Source organism: Chanodichthys erythropterus, chromosome 5 (genome assembly GCF_024489055.1).
Source record: "Chanodichthys erythropterus isolate Z2021 chromosome 5, ASM2448905v1, whole genome shotgun sequence".
In the NCBI taxonomy this organism is placed as follows: Eukaryota; Metazoa; Chordata; class Actinopteri; order Cypriniformes; family Xenocyprididae; genus Chanodichthys; species Chanodichthys erythropterus.
In genome coordinates this window covers 29735670-29762684 of record NC_090225.1, presented here as the reverse complement: position 1 = coordinate 29762684, position 27015 = coordinate 29735670, and the positions used below count along the sequence as shown (strand labels likewise).

The 27015-nt window shown below is 36.2% G+C and overlaps 1 protein-coding gene across 25 annotated transcripts in view; it reads right to left on the bottom strand.

Annotated features, from left to right (window-relative positions):
* dst (dystonin) overlaps window positions 1–26315 on the bottom strand; it is a 199994-nt gene extending 173679 nt beyond the window's left edge. For 15 of the 25 annotated variants that reach the window (XM_067386836.1, XM_067386855.1, XM_067386833.1 and 12 more), the window contains exons 1-4: window positions 26135–26315; window positions 25770–25801; window positions 25221–25397; window positions 18077–18290 (exon numbers count right to left, since the gene is read on the bottom strand). In XM_067386836.1, the coding sequence (XP_067242937.1) occupies window positions 18077–18290; window positions 25221–25397; window positions 25770–25801; window positions 26135–26315 (604 nt within the window). Of the gene's footprint in view, window positions 1–14717; window positions 14867–18076; window positions 18291–18376; window positions 18471–18507; window positions 18686–25220; window positions 25398–25769; window positions 25802–26134 lie in introns of those variants that run through there. The other 10 variants (XM_067386844.1, XM_067386848.1, XM_067386860.1 and 7 more) reach the window with 3 other exon arrangements.
* Window positions 26316–27015: the final 700 nt, after the last annotated feature.

The window sequence follows — 27015 nt, the reverse complement described above, 5'->3', positions numbered from 1 at the left end:
AAAAGGAGGATGAAAATCATTAGTGGTGTTTCCTAAGGCAAGCAGCACATTATTATTGCTCATATTTGAGGTTAGAGAACAAACCCCTAACCCTGTCAGTTCAATCTGACACATTCAGTGGTGCTTTGTGAAAAATGTGAGACTTTAATATTACTGCTGTTAAGATATCAAGGCAACAGGGTTGTTGAAAACATTGTTTCATTCACCCCAGGTGTTATTTAATCAGTCTTTTGAGGTTTAGTGATCACACTGGGCCATATTGTGATTATGATTTTATTGAATTAATGAAGCTTGCGCAGCATGTTTGTGCTTTTCTAAGCGATTGAACTTTTGCCTGCGGAAGATAAAATGGGCAAAAAAAAAAAAGCCCACGGACTTACAATGAATGCGCGACCCAAATTCTACAGAGCAGAGTATAATAGAGACTGGGAGGTGGGCTCTTTTGAGCCAGTGAGCAACCACCCAGAACACCCTAGCAACCGCATAGCAATGCCCTGGCAACCACACAGAACGAACGACTTTTGAACAGGCAACCACCACTGACGTTTTCTTCAGAAAGTGAAAAAGTGCAGTTATGAACCCTATAAAGCCTGCTGTATCATATTTCTAAGGCCTCATACTGATCAACATGATCAAAAGTTTGCTACTCCATACCTTCTGCCATCTGATTGATAACATTTTAGAAAGTAAACATCTTTTAGTGTTATTATACAAACATCCACCTTCATGTCTTTTTGCTATGAAATCTTTACTGATTTTAATAATGTAAACATAAGAATAACTTTTATATTGTTAGTAATATTTCAAGATGAACACCTTCTGGACTGAAGCCACTTTGGTTTACCTGATTATCCATCATTAAAAAAAGAAAAAGAAAAAAGGATTAAATACAGAGGAAGGTTTCTTTAATCTCTCAGTCGTTATTGTATTGCATTGCATTATATGATTTAAAACTACAGAGCTTTAATTATAAAACTAAGCTTTTAAATATTATTGGCGGATATAGAGTGACAAATTTATATGGATTTTATGGAAGTTAATCTGCTATACTGTTATAAAGATCTTTTCTTTTACTTTTTGTCTCTATAAATATCAGCATCTGCACCAAATTGCATTTTTTGCTCAGTTTCTGCCTCATATAAATGAGCTATAATATATGAAACGGATCTATCAAATAGGATACTCAACTCAACAAAAAACACATATGTAAGACTTTCTTTTTTTTTTTCAGAATTTCTCTAAAGGGGTGGTTGATTATGATTTGATTTTTTTAACTTTACTTAGTGTGTAATGTTGCTGTTTGATCATAAACAACATCTGCAAAGTTACGATGCTCAAAGTTCAATGCAAAGGGAGATATTTTCTTTTACAGAAATCACTTTTTAAGAACTACAACAAACAGCTGGTAGGGACTACAACAAGCTTCTTCCTGGGTTGGTGACATCACTAACACTAAAATTTGCACAAATCCCGCCCCCGGGAACACACAACAAAGGGGGCGGGGCCATGTTGTGCTGCTTTAGAGAAGAGGAAGAGTTGTTGTAGTCGAGTGTTGTTGTCATGCCGTCATTTTACACCGGACTGCTTCACAAACGAGGATCAATTCAACACAAAAGATGAACATGACGGCACATGCTAGTGGATGAGTTGAATCAACTCCACAGCAACTACATCAATTTATCCACTAACCATTCAGAAACGTCTAAAAGTTGTAACTTCTTCCTGAGTCTCTCCATCAGTGTCGACTCCGGTTTGAACAATGTAAGGCTGAACACTGTTACTGACAATCCTCATTTTGGCTGCGTGAGATTCTCCAGCTTTGTTGTTGTTGAGCTGTTAAAGCTCCGCCCTCTTCTGGAAAGGGGGCGGGAGCAGCAGCTCATTTGCATTTAAAGGGACACACACAAAATTGGAGTGTTTTTGCTCACACCCAAATAGAGGCAAATTTGACAAGCTATAATAAATGTTCTGTGGGGGATTTTGAGCGGAAACTTCACAGACACATTCTGGACACCAGAGACTTTTATTACATCTTGTGAAAGGGGCATAATAGTTCCCCTTTAAAGTGCCCGTATTATGCCTTTTTTAAGGTTCCTAATACTGTTTTGGGAGTCTCCTACAACAGATTTACATGCATGCAAGGTCAAAAAACACTTTTGTTTTCTCATAATATACATTTAATTTCACCTCAGTTCTCAATGTTTTGTAAACGATTCGTTTGAAGCAGTTCAAAGAATCAGTTTCTCTAAACCCCTCCTTTTCGTGAGCCTACACTGCTCTGATTGGTCAGATAGCCATCAGTCCTTTGTGATTGGTCTACTGCGCGCACCGCACACCTATTGCTATAACTGAAAGACAGCTAACAATTCGCAAGATAATGTATACAATGTATGAACAGAAAAGATTTTACCGTATCAATTCGACCAGAGTCCGACGACGAAACGTCTGAAGTAGTCGATCAACCAGAAACTGATTTGCAATCACGACTGGAGTATGACGTTTCTATATGGTAAGTGTCACCTTAGTTATTGATAAGACCTGATAGCAGCGTCACTGTTATACTTTATGCAGGTGCACCTGTGGGAACTGGATCAGAACGCCAAGCGAAGCTGAAAACCTCTAACATAAGATAAACATTTAGGCCAGATGTGTACAGACTTTTTCGTCATAACTATTAACAAAGAAAAAAATGGCTGTATCATTGTTTGACATTACAATGAGTGTTTACTGTTTACAGAGAGAATACTTCAACTAGTTAGAGCGGACTAGCATCTTATTACAACACAGATAGAGCTCCACTCTGTAATAATAAAAACGCAGAGGTATTGTTGAAAAAATAAATTTTTCCTGGCGTCTGCACGTGCAATAAGTGAGCGGGCAATATGCTAATTTTCACTGTGACGTCACAATGAAACAGCTTGGGATTCGTTTTACAAACGACTCATTTAATTGACTCAGAGTCGACTCTTACTTTTGAGAGACAATAACTTTATATACGGTGCACTTTCAGATTTAAAACTTAGCAGGATGTTTTCATTCACTTAGAGCTGTGTTACACAATACATGAAAGGTAATTTTCAAAAATCCATAATAGGAGCACTTTAAAGTTTCCATAGATCCAAACAAAACCTGATAATTCTTTTCATATGTCAGGGTTAAAAACTTCTAATATTCTGATAAAAATCTTCAAGGTAATGTGCTCAGTCATATTGGAGCTAAAAATACATCACAGTTTCTAAAACACAGATGAAAATCTTTAAAGGTACAGAAACCTCTTTGAATCTGAAAAAACAAGGACCTGATAATCTGAGATATATCTAGTGCCTTAGAAACACACACGCAAAAACATTACTTGAAACGCTCTTAAACAAGGTTTGACTGTGTCATGCAAAGACGGCAAACAACACGTCAGTGGTCGATGGTGGGTCATGTGACAGTGGACCGTTTGGCATTTGCTCTGCCAGTGTTTCAGCTGGCCAGAGACCCTGTCACAGGATCTGTGACCCGGAGCCTCATCACAGGTGTGACATTACACATTCCAGGCTGGCTAGCTATTTATGGACGTTACTTCAAACGTTTACACTTGCCATGCGGAAAGAAACACTTTCCTCAGACTCTCACGCACAAATAACGGAAGCATGGCTATGAAGCAACTGATATGAAGAGTGATTTAAAGGGGTCACGTTAGTATTTTAATAATTTCCTAGGCTATACTCATAAGTATTACGGTGACAGCTCTATACAAGCAAAACTTGAGGGAAAACTATATGAGAAAACCTTTGCTCTCTTTCTCATCCTCATCTGCGTCCTCCTCACCCACACGCAAATTCACTGGCTTCCACAGCACATCACCTTATAAATGAATGCATAAATGCTGACTTCAGTGTTTACTTCCGTATAATTCTATAATTCCATCTTTGTTATTGTCCTTTTGCACATGCCGGTCAGTTCAGAATTGTGAAATAAAAAATTTTATCTGAGTAATAAATCAGAACTGAGCACGTCTTGCAGTCTGAACGTAACCTTAGAAGGTTTGAGAAATTAAATGTTTATTAGATATTCAAATGTTTGTTTAAATGATACAAATGTGTATTTGCTAAATGCTGACAATAAATGAGAATGCATTATAGTGTTTGCCTTTTATTACTAATAATATAAATGCAAACGCTGTAGTACTTTTTGTATACAGTTTACTTTCTTTGTTTAACAGTTCTAACAACGTATTAGACAAAACTGTTAAACAGAGACCGTAATCTAATGAAGATGGAGAATGGGAGAGCTGTGTTCTCAGTGCCGTCAAAATAAAAGTCTATAAAAAAGATTTTAAGAGAAAAAGATGTTAAAATCATGTTAAATCATCTTTCCAAATCTGTATGAGTTTCCTTCTTCTGCTGAACACAAAAGAAGATATTTTGAAGAATATGGGTAACAAAACAGTTGATGGACCCCATTGGCTTCCATAGTGTGGGACAAAAATTACTATGGGAGTCAATGGGTCAATGTAATGGTTGATTTGTAGGTTAGTGTCCTGTTACTGTTACAGATTCAGTTGCAGCAGGGATGATGCAGAATCGGACTTCTACAAAACTGGGTTTATTAAACAAAGGAACATAACGACGAACACATCTAGCAAACAATAGAACAGACAAGGAGTGCAAAGAGTCCATTATAAAGGGAGTGCAGATGATGAAGTCCAGGTGCAGGTAATCTGTGGTGATGGGAAGTTGACGAGGAACAGGGAGGATCATGGGAGATGGAGTCCAGAACAGAAGGGAACTGTAACAGTTACTTTGTGGAATTTAGTTTGTTTTTGGTTTCACAATTACATACTTCACCTATAATATAACAAGTTACTAGAGAAACTGCAATATTTCAGGGGTTTACTGCACAAGTCCAGAAATGGAAAACTGCTGGTTTGATTTGCTTAGGGTAGCAAAAGAAGCTGACCTCGTACAAAGGATAGCAAGTCCAAGCAAGTACCACAAGTCCAATCCATGTGTTGATGTGTCCGAAACCTTAACTAGTGATGTGTCGTTCTTGAACGATTTGTTCATTTTGAACGAATCTTTAATGTGACTCGGGAAGAACGAGTCGTCTCGGGGGGTGATTCGTTCAGTCGCGCATGTGCAATATTCTACAGGTTCTGTACTGCTAGTAGTAGTTCACCTGATGATTCAATTGATTAGTTCATTTCATGAGTCTTTCGGGTTTTGAGTCGTTCCTTAATCACGTGACAGACCCATACGCTACCAATGCATTCTGAGCCGGAAAGAGAATTGATTAGTTCTTTTTATGAGTCTTTCGGGTTTTTGAGTCGTTCCTTAATCACGTGACAGACCCATACGCTATGCTGTGTGACCCAAGCACATTATATTTATTAGTAAATAATGTTAACTCTGCAGTTTTGTTTGAGTTTGTGTTACAACTGTTAAAGCTGAAGTTATCATAACCTTGATGTCTTAAACTAACATAAATTAAAAGCAAATAAAATTTTGAATTTGAATTATTAATGTCATTATGTCCTTTTTGAGCAATCTTCTTATACATATATTAGACTAATATGTCAAGTCTGACTAGGAAAAGCAATTATTATAACAGCAAACTCAAAATTGGAGTAAAAACGAACAAACTAGGCTATAAATACTTTGTATCGTTGGCTTGGATTATTATATTATTATATAGCCTAGTGTTTATTTACAGATAGACAGTCAAAAAGATAAATTAATCAATACTTTATTTATAACAGGGCTTTATTTATTTATAATAACACACCACAGATCCTCAAGAAACAGTAACAAAAACAGTGACAGAAATAGCGTATGGGTCTGTCACGTGTTTAAGGAACGACTCAAAAACCCGAAAGACTCATGAGATGAACTAATCAATTCTCTTACCGGCTCAGAATGCATTGGTTTAGCATGGGACTGCCTGTCACGTCATTAAGGAATGACTTAAACCCGAAGACTTGTCAGACAAGAGGTGAGGTGAGCTTAATCAGCTTGTCATAAACTGAAGACCCAGGTAAAGGACCCATCCTGAATCTTATAGCATTGTAGTTTTGTACTGTTTGTAGTGGGATCAACGTTTGCATAAGTAGTAGATGTGTTGGGGAAGTAACACGTAACATTTTAATTACATTTTGCTGAAATGAACGAGATGACTCAAAAAAAGATTCGTTCATTTTGTTGAACGAGACTCAAAAGTCAGAGTCAGTAAAATGATCCGAACTTCCCATCACTAGTGTTAACAGGTCGCATTAGTCACAGCAAAGTCTCCTAATAAAACTAGTTTCAACACAGCTTGCAAGGCACCGTACATCACGTCTAATGATGCAAAAACAATTTAGGTGGGATTTCGAAATAACCAAGCAAATATTTACTGACTATAATTAGGGTTGGGTATTGTTTGAATCAATTACAATTCTGCTTATCAAATCCGATTCTTATCAGTTTTGCAAAGCATTCTGTTGCAGCTGAATGCCATGGAATACACTACACAAATGTTGTGCGCATTGTCAGTTCAAGAGCAAAAAAAAAGACCTGTGTATCTGTGCACTAAATAAGAGAAATGTGCATGCACCTGAACTTTCTGTGCACTTCAGATGTGTGTTCTGCACAGAACAAAGTGTGCAAGTGCTGTGGCGTAGCAGACGGGCACGCACAGCCTTCACGATAACCCAGGTTGCGTCAACAGACAATGATCATTTATCTACAATAGCCAGGGATATTGTCAAAAGCATCAAATACTGGCAATATTAAGAGGATTTGGCATTTCCAATTAATGTAGGCCTGTTACATTCTTCTACTCTATTATTATTACTATTAGGTTAGGCTACTTTTATTATTAAATTAATATTATAATAAATTTGCCCCGCAATAATTTCATAGCGCATCACCGCATAGGCCTAACTGATGTTCTGTGAGGATAATAAAAGATTAGGCTATTAACACATCTTTGAAAATGTTTTTTTTAGGTCTATTATACAATGAATTATGGGCCTATAATTACAATTATTAACAGTCTGTAATATTTCCCCACACTGACTGCAGTCATCAATGAAAATTAAGAGCTACTTTAAGCACCAACTTTAAAAAACAAGCTGTTTAACACGAAATACTATCCTTCTCATTCGTTTCACTATATGTACGGCCCACAAGAGAAGTAATGGAATAAATTAAGACAGTTATATACCGTTTTCAGTATATTATGTTGATATTCGTCTCTGAGAGAATATGCTCCGTTAATGCAGCGTCAGGCGGCTCCGTCACTTTTACTTTCACTTTGAATACTGACCGAGGTTAGGCTTTTACCGACATAACTCTTCTTGTGTGATATCCATTGGCTCCCCTTCTTGGTTTAAAACGGAAAGATTTACAATATTGTGACGTATCTCTCAAGATAGATTGGATCAAGAATCCAATTCCTGACCTTAAGCATCAGATTCCATAATTGGAATCGATTCCAAAAATGAAATAAGAACAAAATTTATTTAAAGGTAGACATCATTTTATTTTTTCAATGCCAAAGACTGTGTGATTTCAAACATAGCCAGGAATACATCTATGCTGCTTTCAAAATTCAACCAGATGAAGGCGTCTTCGTTGAGGGGACGTTACGCAACACTGGATTCAGACGTGCCTTGATGTCTTTTTCAGGTTTCAGACACTGTTGTGTCTCATTTAACACATTATTGCTGCAGGTGTACTGCAACATGACACCCTTGACCACCACAAAACTTCCCTACAGCAAGACGAGAAACCTGAAAAAGCTGTGCATGAAAGTTGCAATATATTAGTAGCAATATATTTGATGGCACACAAATTAAATCCATCTGACCTGGTTAAATGCAATGTGTCTGTGAGTATGAACTAAATATATCGTGGCCCAGTATTTTACTACAGTGTGACGAGAAACTACAGCTAAGTACAAAAACTGGCTCTTTATGCAAATTTGTTCTCTGGAATTCCAGATTTTTTGCACTACTCTAATCATCATAATAATATGGTTTACCTATACAAAACAACATGTAATCACCAGAAACGGCTAATATTTCCAATCCCGTGGTTGCTTTTCTTCTCTACTATTCACCCACATAAGAACTCAATCACATAAGTCACAAAAGCCTCATAAAAGCACTCCACAGTGACAAACGGATGTGAAACGTGTTGGTTCTGTGTACACTGTAGTATCTTTACAATTTCATGAAAGAGCTTCTTATCTTAGTAGAAAGGAGGCTCGGTCAGGCTCAAAAGAAAACTGCGAGACGCACCCACTCCTGAGTACATCTTGAGCTTTCTTAGACGCACAGTGTTTAAAAAGACAAAGGCTTATGCAATTCATGATCTTCACCTGTTAGTACATTTCCAGGCCTGAGCGATGGTAATTATATATGAGCCCGAAGCAGGATCCATGTTCGAGTCTCAAATATACAGGCCTATTTAAACGTGCACATTTGGGTCTGGATCAAAAGTACAAGATTAAGACATTTTAAAAGGAACCGACTTAATCTCATCTTTGATGAAAGGCCTCTGGTTTACAAGAACTGGTTTAGACTCCAAGAAAAACCTTTAATACCCAATTAACCAGGTATTGTACCACACATTTTCAGTGCTACTTATCTTGAAACCAAAAACAAACCAAATTCCACAAAGTAACTGGACACTAACCTACAAATCAACCATTACATGTTATATGTTTAAGTGCCTGATAAGTGATTTCTGCATTTTATATAGCAAATGTATACAATAAATAAATCATTACTGCAACAATGAAAACATAACATGCATTATGAGAATAATTAGGTATGCACAAAAGTATAGGCCAATAATCGCTATCGATTATTTTCACGATTGTTTAAAAACAGCCGATGATCAGGCCCATTATATCCTGTTAATCAAAAGGGGTGGAAAAACCGTGTCAGACTGTAACTCATACTGTGTGTGAAGAAAATCTCTCTTGTGTTGAATTTAGGGCAAGTTAACACAACAATAACGCATTAACAGTTAAAAAGTAGTTTCATAAAAGCAGGATCTATTTGAATCACCTGTAGTTCAAGCCAGGGTTGCCAGGTCTGTGGTTTTCCCTACACCAAACATTATTCGTACCCCCATCCAGTAATCACAAAGAGCTTTGTGATTTGTTACTTCTGACAAGAAATTAAGTCTCAGCTTTCAAATTCTGTCCATTTTATCATGAAATTTTGACACTCTTAAATGTGATATGACAGATCGCTGTAGTGCCGTTCAAGCAGCAGCACGAGTCTTTTTTTCCTCTTTAATATGTTATATAATAGTAATATAGCATAAGAAAACATGAATAAACATCAGAAGGTATGTTGAAAGATACAGTACAACTTACTGAAATGAATAATGTCTCATGTAATCGCTCAATCTGTGTTTCAGCCACAGAAAGACGTCAATAAAAGAGTTGTATACAAACATTTCAGTTTTTATTTGAGTGTAATTATTATATCTGAAAATAAATAGCAGTTGTATATAATAGTTTGGGCTCAGTTGTTCATTTTAACCTCTAATAATATAGTAATGCACCAAATGAGAGAGTTCCCTGTGTAGTTTTCAGCAGTTTTTTTCCCTTAAGAAAATCAAGCTGGTATTGCCTGAGAAATATTGGTGCATCTCTATGAATAATTATTTACAATTAATAATTCATTATTATTATTGCCCAATAAAAGTGCTGATATTTTGTCTGATAACTGAAATTGTTTTGTTCCTGTTATAGATAAATAGATTTAATTAGAAATATATATATATATACTGATATATTTAAAATATGCTGTTGCTCTCTCCCCACATATAAAGTGTACATTGACTGTAGCTGAACTACTTCAAATTATGAGCAACTTGAAGCTTGACGATCAATGTAGATCCCCCAACACTGACCCCTTCCTACGCACTTAGTCATGTACAATTTACATTCAGCATGATTTTTCACAATAGAGCTAAAGAGAGACATTTAGCGCAAGAGAAAAAAGGCCAGACAGTCCATGTGAACATCTTTTGTTGTGAGAACAGCTGCAGCAGTGTTACTGTATAACTCTACTGAGCTGGACATCACTTCCAGGAATGTTTCCACCAAACATCAATTTTATCATTGTCAGTGGTTCCCACTCTCTAGAGATCTCCAAACCAGATGAATAGACTACTGACAAGAGGAGTAAAGAGGAAAATAAACCTTAATATTGCTGAATGATATTGCTTTTATGGATTTTTATTTCACAAAAAAACGAAGCTGCAATGACCTCACTTCATTTGTCTTAAATATGGAATTTTCTGGTGATGATTCTAGAGGAAGGATATTCAGAGCATCACACTTTCCAGTGTGTGTGAAGCCTTGGTCACATGGTTTAAAAAGTCACTGTTTCTGGAAGAACTAAAACTGGATTTAGTATGTGTCACAAAGCATCTTTAAGAATAAAGTACAATATTTAATTCAAAGGAAATGCTTTTTTAATGTATATCTCAAGTTTATAATTTCTTGTGACTGGTTTATGATTTATGAACTGGCATCACCAAGAAAGTATTACAGTAAACAAGTGAGGCTATTATCTGTTGAGTCTTCATGTAGATTCCTTGTTAATCTTCTTTAAAGCAAAAGGATTTGTTCATAAAAGATTTCCTTTCAGAAAACACACACCCTTCCATGCCAACCTCACTGTAGCTATAACATAAACTAAATCACATGATACACCAGCGCAGTGACATATATTGAATACTCACACAATGCATTGAGAATATCAATAAATAATTTGTTGTGACTCACAGTGAGACAATTAAGAGGTTTTATACTTCAGAAGAAAATGTTAATACGATTCATTTCTGTGAACCAGTTCAAACTGCAATCGATTCAAAAATTTTATTCAGCTATTAAGTCAAAAAACTTTTCCCAGAGCATATTAAAACGTTTTACTGAAGCCATAAGTAGGTAAATATTACATATTGTTCATTATTAAGCATTGATAAGTGAAATTATTAAATAATATCATTCTGCATTGAGTTTTTATTTTGTGTAACTGCCTGTGGAATCATTAATAAAATCACCATTTTAAAGTAATCACATTTGCAAATGCATGCTATACTAAATAGTGTGAAAATAGTGAAAAATATTTCATGTATATATATATATATATATATATATATATATATATATATATATATATATATATATTATAGGTGTAACGATACATGTATTCGTCCCGGACCATACAGTAAGAACGTCACTGTGCATACAGTCAGACGACGAATAAAGTCAGTCACAGGCGATCCACACTCCAATCCAGAAGGGGGCGCACATGGTAATGAAACACTGTTTGTTTGTTTACTGCCACAACAGGAAAGAGTGCAGAAGAAGATCTAGATATGTATGTAATCTCTCAACCAAGCGGCAACCTCCCCCTTTCTCTCGTGAAGCCAATACGGAAGTACCTTAAACTGTGATTCATCGACTGGCCGCTAGGGACAGGCTCCAAAAGAGAGCAGAATCTCATAGAGTCCCATGTTAAATTGGCCAAGTTTATAGCAGAAAAAAACATGTTTACAAGTTGGTTCAAATTGTGGTTTTGGTCTATACTGCTATTTTTGCCCTTCATGACAACTCTGAGGGGGGTGAATTTTTTTATAACTTATCCGTTTAAATTATATTAAGCCTTAAAGTTCTGCATAATTAAGGGCGTGGTCACTTGAGTGACAGGTAGATTGCGCTGCTGTCTGAGCCGTCATGTTACCTCAGCTGCCGCTGAATTTGGCATCTCAGCCGTTTTTGTGCTTTTTTTCTCGACTATTTTATACAATTATAAAATATGGCTTGCTGCATAATATTCGAGACTGATGTGTGTCTGTGTGCATGCGTATGCATGCGGAAGAGACACAGAACACACGTTGTTGGATCGTGGCATTGGCTGAAAGTTTTGATTGCGAGATTTAAGTTACTACAATGACAATACCAGGAGGATATACAACTCTGACAGCACTGCTTGGATATTATAACTAAAACTGCTGCACTATTTTGAAAAAATATACTTTGGACACAGGCTCATTTGTTTGTTAGATACGATCGCTGCTCAGATTGCATCCTTTCTTGAAGAACGATGACAGAGAGCAGATCATTCAGAAGAAATGTGAAATGTTTTTTTTTTTGTTTTGCAATGGACATTTATATTTTACCCAAGTGCCACAGATTGGATTCATCTCGCGATCTCTATTATAAGGTATGAAGTCCCATTTTAATTTTCCATGTTGTTATTTGCACACCCAACACAAATTACTGGTGTTGGAGCATCTATATCTTAAAAAAACACCGTAAATTGACAGTAAACCTTTAGAACTTTCTGATGTTAAAACTTATCTTTATTAATAATTTAGATAGTATCTAGATAGATAGCTCCTTTGCTTGATAACGTGGTCACGTCGAGCTAGGCGGGCGTGGTTTCAGCAACCAATCACATCAGCTCAAACCACCTCCCCGCCTCTTTGCCCATTTTCAGTTATCCGGGAGTGACGTGCGGTGACGCGCAGCTAAGATGGCCGCGGCCTCATTTTCGCTTCAAAACTGCTGTTCAGAACTCTATGGGTGACGTCACGGACGCTACGTCCATATTTTTTTACAGTCTATGCTCTCAACCTGTGTTTCAGCCATGGAAAGATCAATTAAACAGCTTGAGAATATCTCACGTAGCATTACATTTACCTCAGGCAAGTCATCTAGTGTCCACAGCATGTTAGTTCACTAGAGAAATGAACTCTAGACGGAGCATTTCACTAAATATATGCATTATATTAGCTTATATATTCATTATATTTACTTTACCTGTCAGTAATGTCTTAAATATTTAATGTTTAAATAAATTTGTCATAAAAACAAGTTGTGACAGAAAATTTTAGAAGTTAATGCAAAACCTGCCTTATGTGCAATTTATGGGGTTTTTGCTTGTTTGTTTGTTTGTTTGTTTGTTTGTTTGGTTTTTTTTTTTTTAGTGTTGATTATTATATCTAAAAATGAATAGCAACTGAATTGTAATAGTTTGGGCTCTGTTGTTAATGAAAGAAAGTTCCCTGTATATAGTTTGCAACATTTATATTCTTAAGAAAATGTAAATTATAATTGATTTTTTTTAAAGAGCGAGACACAATTTATTTAATAAAAAGAAGAAAAAGGAAGCAATTTTATGTTTAGTTTTCTCACCCTGCTGTACCAAACCCGTACTGAACAGTGACTTTGATACCGAGGTATGTACCAAACCACTATATTTGTGTACCATTACATCCATAATATGTATATATAAATATATATTCATTTTGTATACCTCAATATCTTCTGCCTCTGCTCACCCAGCCCTAGTTGGCACCCAGGCTTGTTAAAAGTGAACAATAAACTATTTCTGATAACCTCTGGCCTGTAGTCAAACACTCCTGACAGCCAGAACAAAAGGGACATTAACAAGACATTGCCTGAACCTAGACAGATTCCAGAAAATCAGGAATGTTTGGGTGTTTTTCAACAGTTTGTCAACCCACAAAAACAGCTTAAATATAGGTTTTCTGATAAACAAATGCTGTTTTGTCACCATGGTTTTATATGTACTAGTAGTATGCAGCACTGTAGAAAATAAACAAGTCTAAGATAATAAAGATAAGAGATTATTTGTCAAGCTTATTGCCTCCAGAAAGCAAAACTCACAGAATCAATGACCCCTAATCATATGACTGCAGCACACACACACACACACACACACACACACAGCTTTACCACAGCTGACTGTGAGCTTATGATACTCAACAGCTGATAGACTCTCTGCTGCTCTGCATGAGCTACAAATCACCAAAAACAACATCGATCAGCTTCACCTGAACCCAAAACACACATTCGTTGAGGGATGTGAATGCATTTCATTTGTATATTTCCTAGAAATGCATGTTGCAGAGACAGAACTTGACTGGTAGGATGATGCTGAGATGAAAAAAACATCCCTAAGCCAGGACTAATGATCCAAATGGCTCTAAACCATGATAAATGCATGAGAGGAGATGCATTTAGAGCAGTCACGATGGATGGGACAACAACAGGCGGATCAATCAAATCACAATTCCACAATGGGCTTACATTACAAAAATCACTAACACTTTACTATTATGGTTCCATTAATTAACTATGGTTAACATGAGCTAACAATGAACAGTATTTCTAAAGCATTTATTCATTTTAGTTTGTTCATTTCAACATTTACTAATTCATTATTAAAATCAAAATCTGTTAATTCTTCAATGAACATGAGCTGACATGAACTAACAATGAACAGTTGTATTTTTACATTAATAAATATGTAACAAATTGTTCATTGCTAGTTAAATGTGTTAGTTTCATGCTTTAACAATGGAACCTTATTGTAAAGTGTTGCCCAAAAATCTACTACAATGCATCTGAACACATAAACAGAGCAACATTTCTTCAATATTCGTAACACACAGATAACCAGACAGAAATGTCTTCTGTTATATTGTATCAGGTTTATCATTTTGTTCATAGCAGGTCAGTAAGCCTGCATGTTCACTGTAACACCGAGCCATGTATGAATGAATGTAACACTGTATCACGCTGATGTTCTGACTGTTAACTGTCGTGCTGCCATTAGGGAGCGACAGGGTTATTAAGCAAAATTCCACCCATTTGATTCACCAACCGGACGAACTGAATTCATTCTTTACCTTTATATTTCTCAAGCACATCCTCGTAAGCCTGGAGATACTCCAATTCGTCGGCGAGCATATACGGAGCCGGTCCGTAACGGGCCATTGCCGGGGCGGTCGAGGCTGGTCATTTACCAGCCGCACAAGCGAACTGAAGCCCTGCCCGTCTGCCTGACCGATGAGCGCCGCTGCTTCATGACCGGCGACGCCCTGCTTCCCTCCCACATCCACAAACTGGCCAATGAGCGGGACTTCCTCTGCCGCCTCAGCCGTAAATCTCAGCCGTTCGGCCGGTAAGAGGACGGGCTGTGTTGTTCACCGTGTCATCATCATTCCCAGCAAAAGCCAGTGGGCTCTTTGCAACTATAACAGCATTTTTTTATTATATGACGTTTTGCATGCTCATTTTACAAACTCTTCTCTTCATGGCCATACTGTGCATGTGTGTCACTGGTCTGCATTCATCCGGAATGCTATATATATAATCAAATGTGCGACTAATGTGTCATGCAGAGTCATTCTCTATTTTAGAGGCGCACTGGCTGCCATGTGTCTATGACACAAGCGATGCGCGTGCACGTGCTCTCCAAGGTCCTAGAACCAGAAGATTCCTGCTCTCGCGCTCGCAACGGGAACATGATGGCGCTGCGCGGGACCAACTCAACCACTGACATTTACAGCATCTTTTCAAGCAGACGCCGACCAATCTGAACTTTTATAACACTTAAAATACACTGCGGCTTTGTTTCTACTTTCACAATGCATGTTATGATATCTGTGTCTATATTATTATTGTTCTATAAAACCGTTAAATTAAAAATTATTTCTCATATAAATACTAAATGATGAGCATGTAGACTGTCTGTATCATAGAATGTAAAAAAAGGTCTGTATATAAGCTAAGGTTTTTTTATAGATAGATAAAGAATTTGATGATAGATAGATAGATAGATAGATAGATAGATAGATAGATAGATAGATAGATAGATAGATAGATAGATAGATAGATAAAGAATTATTATAGATAGATAGATAGATAGATAGATAGATAGATAGATAGATAAAGAATTATTATAGATAGATAGATAGATAGATAGAGAATTATTATAGATAGATAGATAGATAGATAGATAAAAAATTATTATAGATAGATAGATAGATAGATAGATAGATAGATAGATAGATAGATAGATAGATAGATAGATAGATAGAAGAATTATTATAGATAGAAAGATAGATAGATAGATAAAGAATTATTATAGATAGATAGATAGATAGATAGATAGATAGATAGATAGATAGATAGATAGATAGATAGATAGATAGATAGATAGATAGATAGATAGATAGATAGATAGATAGATAGATAGATAGATAGATAGAATTATTATAGATAGATAGATAGATAGATAAAGAATTATTATAGATAGATAGATAGATAGATAGATAGATAGATAGATAGATAGATAGATAGATAGATAGATAGATAGATAGATAGATAGATAGATAGATAGATAGATAGATAGATAGATAGATAGATAGATAGATAGATAGATAGATAGATAGATAGATAGATAAAGAATTATTATAGATAGATAGATAGATAGATAGATAGATAGATAAAGAATTATTATAGATAGATATATAGATAGATGATAGAATTATTATAGATAGATATATAGATAAAGAATTATTATAGATAGATAGATAGATAGATAGATTTAGTTTGATAGATAGATAGATAGAAAGATAGATAGATAGATAGATAGATAGATAGATAGATAGATAGATAGATAGATAGATAAAGAATTATTATAGATAGATAGATAGATAGATAGATAGATAGATAGATAGATAGATAGATAGATAGATAGATAGATAGATAGATAGATAGATAGATAGATAGATAGATAGATAAAGAATTACTATAGATAGATAGATAGATAGATAGATAGATAATTATGATAGATAGATAGATAGATAGATAGATAGATAGATAGATAGATAGATAGATAGATAGATAGATAGATAGATAGATAGATAGATAGATAGATAAAGAATTATTATAGATAGATAGATAGATAGATAGATAGATAGATAGATAGATAGATAGATAGATAGATAGATAGATAGATAGATAATTATTATAGATAGATAGATAGATAGATAGATAGATAGATAGATAGATAGATAGATAGATAGATAGATAGATAGATAGATTGATAGATATATTGATAGATATTATTATATAGATATTATTAAAGTTCTTTATTGGGATCTATGGCTCCATGAAGAATCTTTATGGAATTTTTCCATTTCACAAAAGGTTCTTTTAGAGTGGAAAAAAAAAATGTTCTTTAGATTATTAAAATGTTATTCACAATGTTTTTTGCAGTTTTGTGTCTAATTTCACAATGCATATTATTTTTTACGTCTATATTATTATTGTTCTATAAAACGATTAAAACAAAAAGTATTTCTCATATTAATATCAAATTATGAGCTTAAGACTGATGATAGATAGATAGATAGATAGATAGATAGATAGATAGATAGATAGATAGATAGATAGATAGATAGATAGATAGATAGATAGATAGATAGATAGATAGATAGATAGATAGATAGATAGATAGATAGATAGATAGATATTGGTTAACTTAAAATAAAATGTCATTTAAAAAAATGACATTATTATGGCATGTCATCTCTGTTAAAAATAAATAATTATTTTCTCTTTTTTGGCAGTGATGGTTATAGTGGAAAAAGGCTCTTTAGATTATTAAAATGTTCTTCACACTAAGAAACAAACTGTCTTTTTACAAACATTCCACTGAAAGTTTCTATTGGGAACTCAAAATGGTTCATCGCTGTGAAACCCTCTGTGAAACATTATTTTAGGAGTATACTGCTCTCCCATTTCCATGTTCAGTAGTTTGCTACAGAAGGAGAGCATGTCCTCTCATTCCAGAGCTGGATAACATGCACATTACAGATTGCTGATTCATCTTTCAGCCTTGAGCTTTTAAAAACAACACTGGCTTCAGCTACCAAAACAGTTTCAGAGTCCAGCAGAAGAAACGTTTCGATTATTATTTTTTTCTTATGATGATGATGATGACCTGTAGATTTTTCAGGATCAGACACATAAAGCATGTGATCCGGACCACCTATAGCCAGCTAAAGTTCCAGTGATTGTTTAATACTTAACCATTTGTTAAATCCCAAAGTTAATTTGTCAGGGTTTATTATGATGTATCCAGCTATTTGCATACAGTGTAGTTCATTGATCAAACAGTACAATGACAACAGGCCTCACAGAGCTAATGAATGGATGTTAATGGGTGTAGTAAGAGTGGGATATTTTGGATTCCTACCCGCGATTCTGAGCACAGCTCTCTCGGCAGGATCGAGCACGGATCCTCCCTGGATCTTCCGCTTCGAGCGCTCATGTCTGGGTAGATTCCACGGTAACGTGTCCCCCGGTGCCGGCGACACCGACCCAGATTTCACACTGTAGTCTTCATCATCTGAGAAATCAGCCGATGAAGACATGGAACAGCGCAGGGACGCGTTCCCAGACCCAGAGCTCTGTGTGAACAGACAATAGACAAGCAATAAATCGCGTATTCATCACCGGAGCGTGAATAAAACCAGCGCCGTGCGCGTAACCTCACCATTACTGCGTTCACAATACACTGAGATTAAAAGACACATCGGACTCGAATGATCAGAGATCGACAATAAAACAAAACCCCAGCAGGATGATTTGCATGTGGCTCCCCCACCAGGACAAGCCAACACTCACCGCTGTGTACATCTCTAAAGGATGGGCAGAAATCCTACTTCCACTTGCCAAAAACATACGGCGATGTCATTTTGGATAGAACCACACCCTTGTGACGGTATTCCGTCTCGCGTCGCCCGGTTTGATCCAAAGCATGAAACGGTGCGAAATCCCCCAGAGAGAGAGAGAGAGAGAGAGAGAGAGAGCAGACTGCGCTGAGGGAGAGCAGCACACAAACCCACAGCGTCAGCGTCCACAGACACGCGCAGACTAGAACCACGGACAGAAGCCAGGATCCTCCAGTCAGTCTGGTGTTACAGCGCCATCACCGGACGCGCGCGCACTGCTGCTGCTTTTGTCTGCTGCGTTCGCCCTCAAACGCGTCCTCACTTGCTCTCTCACCTTCTCAACAGCACCTTCTCGCCAGGGAATCATTAAGTATGGACAACAATAATGTTGGTGTTGATCAAAAATGAATAAATCAATGAAGTTGTCTTTCAACGAAAAGGCTATAACTCCCCCCCAAAAAATGAAATTTTGCCATTATTTAACTTGTTATGATGAAACATAAAAGGAGAATCTTTGAAGAGAGAGCACGGCTGTCAAGCTGCAACAATAAAATTAAATAAAAATAATTGGGTTTTCCAATGAAATATCCCTTTAATGAGAATTCACAAAATTCTTTCTTTTTTTTGCTGCAATCTTCAATATATTGTCAGTCATAACTTTATCCAGCTAAAACTAATCTTATATGTATAACCTTCTCCATTTTTGATCGTTGTGGATTGTTATGTTCTTCATAAGTGTTTAAATTTTGTGGAAAGGCATCAAAAAACCTACATAATTGGTGTAGAAACAATTTTCACTTAGACATTGCTAGTAAATATCATAAATGATTACAAAGAAATGGGAAGTAACACATTGAATTAAACTTGAACTTTGAAATAGCATTTTCTTGTAAAACATACTCCAATAATAATCTGTTTTATTCACAACTTTGAAAAAAAAAAAATCATACTTTTTAAATACATATCACTCTAAAAAAAATGCTGGGTTCAAAACAACCCAAGTTGGGTTGAAAATTTGAATGAAGCAATTGGGTTGTTTCGACCCAGCGGTTGGGTAGTTTTATTTAACTCAACTATTGTTAAAAAATTACTATACTGCTCACTTAAAGTGAACCCATTTATTAAATGAACATTTATTAATATGTTTAATGAATAATAATTAAACTATGAACATTTATTAAATTGCTTATTAATAAATGATCACATTTTCATTATTATTGTTGCCTCTAGTAATTATGCATTCTAAAAAATGCTGGGTTAAAAACAACCCATGATGGGTTGAAAATGGACAGACCCAGTGATTGGGTTGTTTTAACCCAGCAGTCAACTCAACTATTGTTTAAAAATTACAGTATTGCTTGCTTAAAATGAACCCAAAATATCTTGAAAATTAACATTTATGAATATTTTTAATAAATGAACATTTTAATTTAATTTTAGATTCATTTTAAGCTAGCCATATAGTCATTTTCAAACAATAGTTGGGTTAAATAAAACTACCCAGCAGGTTGGGCAAACATTTAACCCAACAGTTGGGTTAAAACAACCCAATCGCTGAGTTTGTCCATTTTCAACCCAACTTGGGTTGTTTTTAACCCAGCATTTTTTTAGAGTGTGTCTGATTTTTAATTTCCAACCTTTTCTGGGTTAATTTTAATCCAGCCACATATTCATTTTTAAACAATAGTTGAGTTAAATAAAACTTCCCAGCACGCTGGACAAACATTTAACCCAACAACCCAATCGCTGGGTTTGTCCATTTTCAACCCAACTTCTTCTAAATAGTATAAATAAAAAAAGATTCCCAATGTGTGTGTGTGTTATATCTTGTATAATGTACTATATCTTTTTGTTGTGTAGTTAAGACATTAAGGTTTGTTAAAAATATTCACAGAAGTCTGACAGCTCTCCCTGGTCCCCTCAATCTGCAACTTTAAGTATGACAACCATGTCCCGGTCTGAATGTGAGTTAACAGGTGCGAGGCAAGCTGTCAGTGAGCTTCTGAGGTCTGTACGCCAGACAGCATGTGCTCCAGTGTGGGTTGGGAAAGAAACACAATACAAATGGTAAAATATTTAAAACAATATGATAATGACTTGTTCCCATGTTTGGTTTTTCACTGAAGAAGCATTGAAAGACTTCAGTTATATGCATGGCAATTATTTTCATAAACTGCTTCAGCAAGTGTCCACACATATACAATGTTCTGGATTCAAGAAAAACACAGCATATCATTTATATACACATGTAAGGTTTGTGTCTATCACCAGGTTAAATGAATATTAACATTAAAAATTGTGGTCCATTATGTCCTTGTGCCACAGATATACACATAAATAGAAAGACTATTTCACTACATTTGAAAGAAACTAAATATGTAATCCACATACTGTGGATGTACATGGTTTTTCAACATGTGATGCCTGGATAACACACTGATAAGATACTTTTATAGTAAGTATGTACTATACTTCCTATACAGAAATCACCACAAACTGCAATTAATTTAAAAAAATGATTTAAAGTGCCCCATTATGTTTTTTTTTTTTTAATATGAACTTTCATGCAATGTGTAAAATAGCTGTTTGTGAATGTAAAAGGTCTGCAAAAGGTCTCACGTCCTGTTACATATCTACATAACAATGTAATAAATCTGCATAATGTCAGTCTATGGTCTTCACTGGCTGCCCGCGAACAAAAACTACAACATCAGTTTCAGACTCTTTGAGAAATGACATGATGTGCAATGTATATTATGTGAAAAATATTTCTTGACTTCTAAACTTTTACAGAATGCAGGGCAATACTTTGTAATATTGTGCATTCTGATGTACTACTATAGATTGTGCCTCCAACAACAAAGATCAAGTTCGGTTGTAAGGTAATACAGATCAGCATAAGCAGGCAGAATTACAGTATAACTATTTCGGGGAATATTTTTAGTAATGCTCAATGCCTCTCTCACCACTGCAGTGGCATGCTGTTACTGATCAAACTAACAGTGAACAACAAATTTGAGATCTATGGTTGAGATGTGCACTGTTCAATAGCAATTATACAGTATAGCTGTTTAAAAGGAAGGACCTATTTCAAGAAAGGTTCAAAATGACAAGCAGGCCTGAATTCACATAAGCAAAATCACTCTCATCTACATCCTGTTTTTCTAAGTATAAATATCACTTACAAAGGGTCTTTGATCACCTTCCTGCCTTTCATAAGAGTCTAGCCAGTCTAAAGCTAACAGCACATGTTTCTACTGTTTGAATTAAATGAGTTTTTCTGCATTATGTTCCTTTATTTTACACATATATGAAATTACAGAGTTATTTAAAATCCGATATATCCTAAACATTATGTGTCAGTACTAAAATATCATGCAAGCAAAAGTAAGATGCACTTTGCAGGTTTTAAATCACATTTGGATAACCACTGCAACTGTGGAAATGTAGTGTTGCTTTGGTGCGTTCATGTCCTCCTGGGAGTTTCGTATTCACTAGATGGGAAGTCGTGTTAACGACGTCAGGTGCATTCATGCCACTTTTGTTGAAGCAAGATGGCAGTGTACCTTCTCTTAGTTAATTAAACAAAAATACAGCAATGCTTGAAAACTCTACTTCTATAAAATGAAGGACAAAGAATGTGCATCAGGTGTGTTTTGCTTTTTTAAAAATATTTAATTAATTAATGAAGTCACTATAAACTTTATTGTTACATTTTTTATTGTTATATTATAATGCTATCACATTTGTGTGTATTGCAATTAGCTTATTTTGCTTTTTTTTTAGCTTATTTTGTTGTAAATATAAAAGCCTGACAATGTCACTGCTAAATATCTATTGTGGTTTCTCACTGACACGCTCCAATTCTAAACTCTGGGCTTAAAGAAAATCCCAAGCTTCCCACCCGTATTCACTGGTGGCGATCACCATTTATTAATCACTTAAGCCGGGCACACATTTAACGACTAGCTAAAACATTCTAAGACTGTGCTCAACACACAGCGATTGTTTCCTGCGACTGAAGCAGATTTATATACTTTCACATGGAATTTAAACACCGACTGTAATCGCAGACTGAACGCAACTGGCTCTGACTGGACGCGTTTGAGCGTGATCAGTCATAAGTATCAATTTACATTCATAATCGGCCTTACAATCGTTATGTGTGTCCCCGGCTTTACTGAGAAACACAAATTGATTTAACGACTTAAAGGTTTAGTTCACCCACAAATTAAAATTCTGTCATCATTTACTCACCTTCATATTGTTCCAAACCCATAAGACTTTTGCAAACTGAAACATTTTTTTCTGAAATCTGAGAGATTTCTGTCCCTCCATTGACAGTCTATTCACCCAAAACACTGACGCTTCAAGAGTTCATGAGACCATAAAATAAATCCAAATGAATGGAGATGTTTGATTCAAATCTTCTGAAGAGACATGATCACTTTATATGATGAGCAGATGATCACTGCACATAAACAGAAGCTCAACCGTGCTGCGTAACACCAGAATGAACCTCATTGGTTCTTGCTGAAGCTCAAACATGTTACGTAACACCAGAATGAACCTCATTGGTTCTCGCTGAAGCTCAAATGTGCTGCGTAACACAAGAATGAACCTCATTGGTTCTTGCTGAAGCTCAAACGTGCTGCGTAACACGAGAATGAACCTCATTGGTTCTTGCTGAAGCTCAAACGTGCTGCGTAACACAAGAATGAACCTCATTGGTTCTTGCTGAAGCTCAAACGTGCTGCGTAACACAAGAATGAACCTCATTGGTTCTTGCTGAAGCTCAAACGTGCTGCGTAACACGAGAATGAACCTCATTGGTTCTTGCTGAAGCTCAAACGTGCTGCGTAACACGAGAATGAACCTCATTGGATCTTGCTGAAGATGACCTATATAGGCCTATTGGTTGGAGGCTTAACACGAGAATGAACCTCATTGGTTCTTGCTGAAGCTGAAACGTGCTGCGTAACACCAGAATGAACCTCATTGGTTCTTGCTGAAGCTCAAACGTGCTGCGTAACCAACATGTTCTCCAACCAATAGGCCTATATAGGTCATTTGTCACTTCCCTGAAATATGACCCATAGGAGCATTTGCTAAAGTTGCGCCCCTATCGACAACAGGACACTTTCATTTTAATGCATTGTTCCCTTTTACCTGCGTCATATTGCGGATTTTGCGTAGCTCAATCGTCAGAGCATTGCAATATATAGCAATATGCAATCATGTGATCATGTGATTGTGGGTTCGATCCCAGGGAACGCATGTGCTCATAAAGTGTATATGCACTATAAATCACTAAGGGTAGGTTTAGGGGTGGGGTAGGTGTAGTCTTTAATAAAAAATTAGCCTTGCTAAATGGAAATAGGACAAATGGTGTAAAAAGTCCACACATTTCATTTAAATGAACACGCATTTTGATTGGTAAAAAAGTCATACGTCATTTCATGATGACAGACGTAACACGACACTGTCATTATTTTAATACCAGCTAGAGGGCGCATGACTTTAAAACATAAATATAGGTCGTAATAAGGTGCTTGAAAAACGACCTATAGGGTCATTTTTTTTGGAGGACAGTCTGTGTGTAACACGAGAATGAACCTCATCGGTTCTCACACGTCAAGTGAACATTTTTGAGCTTCCGTTTAACATCTGATGTGTTCATTGATGGATGTTTATATGTGAATATAAGCCTAAATTAAATCTGTTCATCATATACAGCAATCATGTCTCTTCAGAAGACTTGCATCAAACAGCTCAATTCACATGGATCTCTTTATGAACGTTTTGAGGCATCAAGAGTTTTGGGGGAACAGACTTTCACTGGGGGAAAATGAGAGAATTTTAATTTTGTGTGTGAACTCTCTCTTCTCTGCATTGCCAACCCACTTCTGTGTGATGTATTTGTGAGGAAAGAAATGTAGGATGGTATTAGGCTAGTTTTCTGGAATTATTTGGTTGGGGAAAAGAGATCTAATATGACAAGTGATTGGAAGGAAAGATTGAAGAAAAATATGTTAAAATTGAAAGTTGGTGCAGAGGCACAGCATTTTTTTTTTTACAATAAAGTAATTAATATTTTATCACAGATGAATCATGCATAATAAAAGCAGGGTTGTGCATTAAAGGGGACATGGATTTTTTCATTTTTCATCTCGAACAAGCCTCACATTTTGATCTGGAGGCAGTCATATGCAAATGTATTTGCCCGTGTAACATCACAGATCCCACGATGATATCCAAACAACCCATTTTTGGAGCTTGATAAAATAAATGTTTATAATGAGGCTCTAAAATGTCCATGTTTTAATGGTGCAAAGACCTCTTATATATCAAAGGATCAAGGCAAATTTGATATTTCATGTCATGACCCGTTTAAGAAAATAAATAAGGTCGATTTTGAGTTCATGTTGACTTTAGCTTATCCCTGCTCACTTTTGGAGAGGGTACAATCAAACAGTCAAATGATCACATTTAATTAGAATTTTTTAATGAAAAGAAACTATTAGACCTATTAGAAAATACTTTAGTTTACTGAGTTTATTTAGGGTAATGTCTCTCTCTATCTTAGTGGTCTATCCTTACATGTCAGGGTACACATATGATATAGGCTACTGTAAGTAAATGACTTATAAGTCAGCATATACCTACTGGTTTGCGTGTCGGCGTGAGCTGCACGGAGTGATAAAACTCCGGCTGGACTCTCTTCTTCACCCTGCGCTTCCTCACGGCCCCGCTCGAGTCCGGCTCGCTCTCAATCAGCGGCTTCTCTTCAGAAACTCGCGCGCGTGCGCTTCTCCTCGCATGACGTGGACTGTGACGACATGCCTGTCAAACAATGACCATAATATCAGCGCATATCACAAAAAGAGAGCAACGCTACAAATTATTGCATTCTTTCCATGTGCTAAAATATTAACATTTGCTCTAATTTCGTTATTTGTTTTCAAAAATGTACTTGGTAACATGAAAAGTATATAGGCCCTTAGCATAGTCTTTCCTGAATTATTTCGGTCACACATGCGCAATGCGCATTTCACGCAGTTTCTTAGGATACTGTTTCTTCATCAAGATGAAAGTAACTAGACAAACTATCAAACAAAAGGGAACGTTTCTTAACAATCTCATTATTTTGGATGATTTGCTCTACTTTTCTGTTTTCTATGACCTTGACAGACGGAGGAAGAGAAAGAGATTTACCTCAGAGCGAAAATGATGCGGCCGGAAACCAGCTTCTAGAACAAATGGGAATGATTGAAACAAACCCCACATGCATTCAGTCATATTAGAGATGCTCTTCAAAATACTTTGTCTGGTGTTGAAATAAAGAACACTTTATTAAGTACACAACAACAACAACAACAACAAACGATGAAAAATGAAGGCTCGCTCGCACTCGTGCGCCTCGACGACCGTGTCGTTTTTAACCCATACGAAGAGAAGAATGAATGGAAATGTCTAATAAATACTGTCGTTGTACATGCAGCATGCATGTTATCGCAATGACATGCTATAGAAACACGTATATAGGGTGGACATATAATGCGACGCGTCTGTCTACTCACCACGACTCCTTGAACGCCTCGTAAGCACAGATTTTATGGGAATTTTCTCATTACGGAGCTTCCGATGCCAGCAACAGAGAAACAGAATCGTGGCGACAGTTCCTATTAAAAGCAATAACAGCAATAATACACACTGAATACTCAAGGGTCTCAATAAGACCAAAAAAGCCGCAGCAATCATTGCGATGTAGGACAGCCACTCCTACACGTATGCTATGCTTCCTCTCCTTATGTAAATACTGTGAGAGCCTATTTCATTCTGTGATGCCTCACTTGTAGGTCCCCGACATATAATCTATCTCATGGTGTCTGTACTTCAGTAATGGACCACAACAAGCCATGACTCAGCAGGAGCCCCTGTTTTTTTTTTTTTTTTACAGCTCATGCAGGGCAGCGCCAGCATCAGCATCTGAGCTCAGCAAAGCTGAACAGCCGACAGCGTCTCTGCGACGACGAGTTCAACAGCATCTGCATGTGTTTGGAAATGTTCACGTGATGCGTCTTCTACACGCTTAAATATAAAGGTTCTTTATTGGCTTGAGGTTCCATGAAGAATCTTTAACGTCCATGGAACCGTTCCAATCCACAAAAGCTTCGTTATAGTGGAATGATTCATTTTGGGTTTTTAAATAGGCTAGGATATTTAAATTGAGGATTTTTATAGTGACTTTTTAAAATGTTCTTCACACTTAAGAAAAAAAAAGTTTATTTTAAAGGGGTCATGGCAATTTTTTTTTTTTTTTTTAGTATTATTATTTTAATACGTTCCTTAAGGTTCACTTATAATGTTAATAAAGTTTTTGCTAAAAAAACAAACAAAAAAAAAACAAATATATATGCAGAAAATTCTGAGCCTCTGTCTGATATGGTCAGTTTTTAAG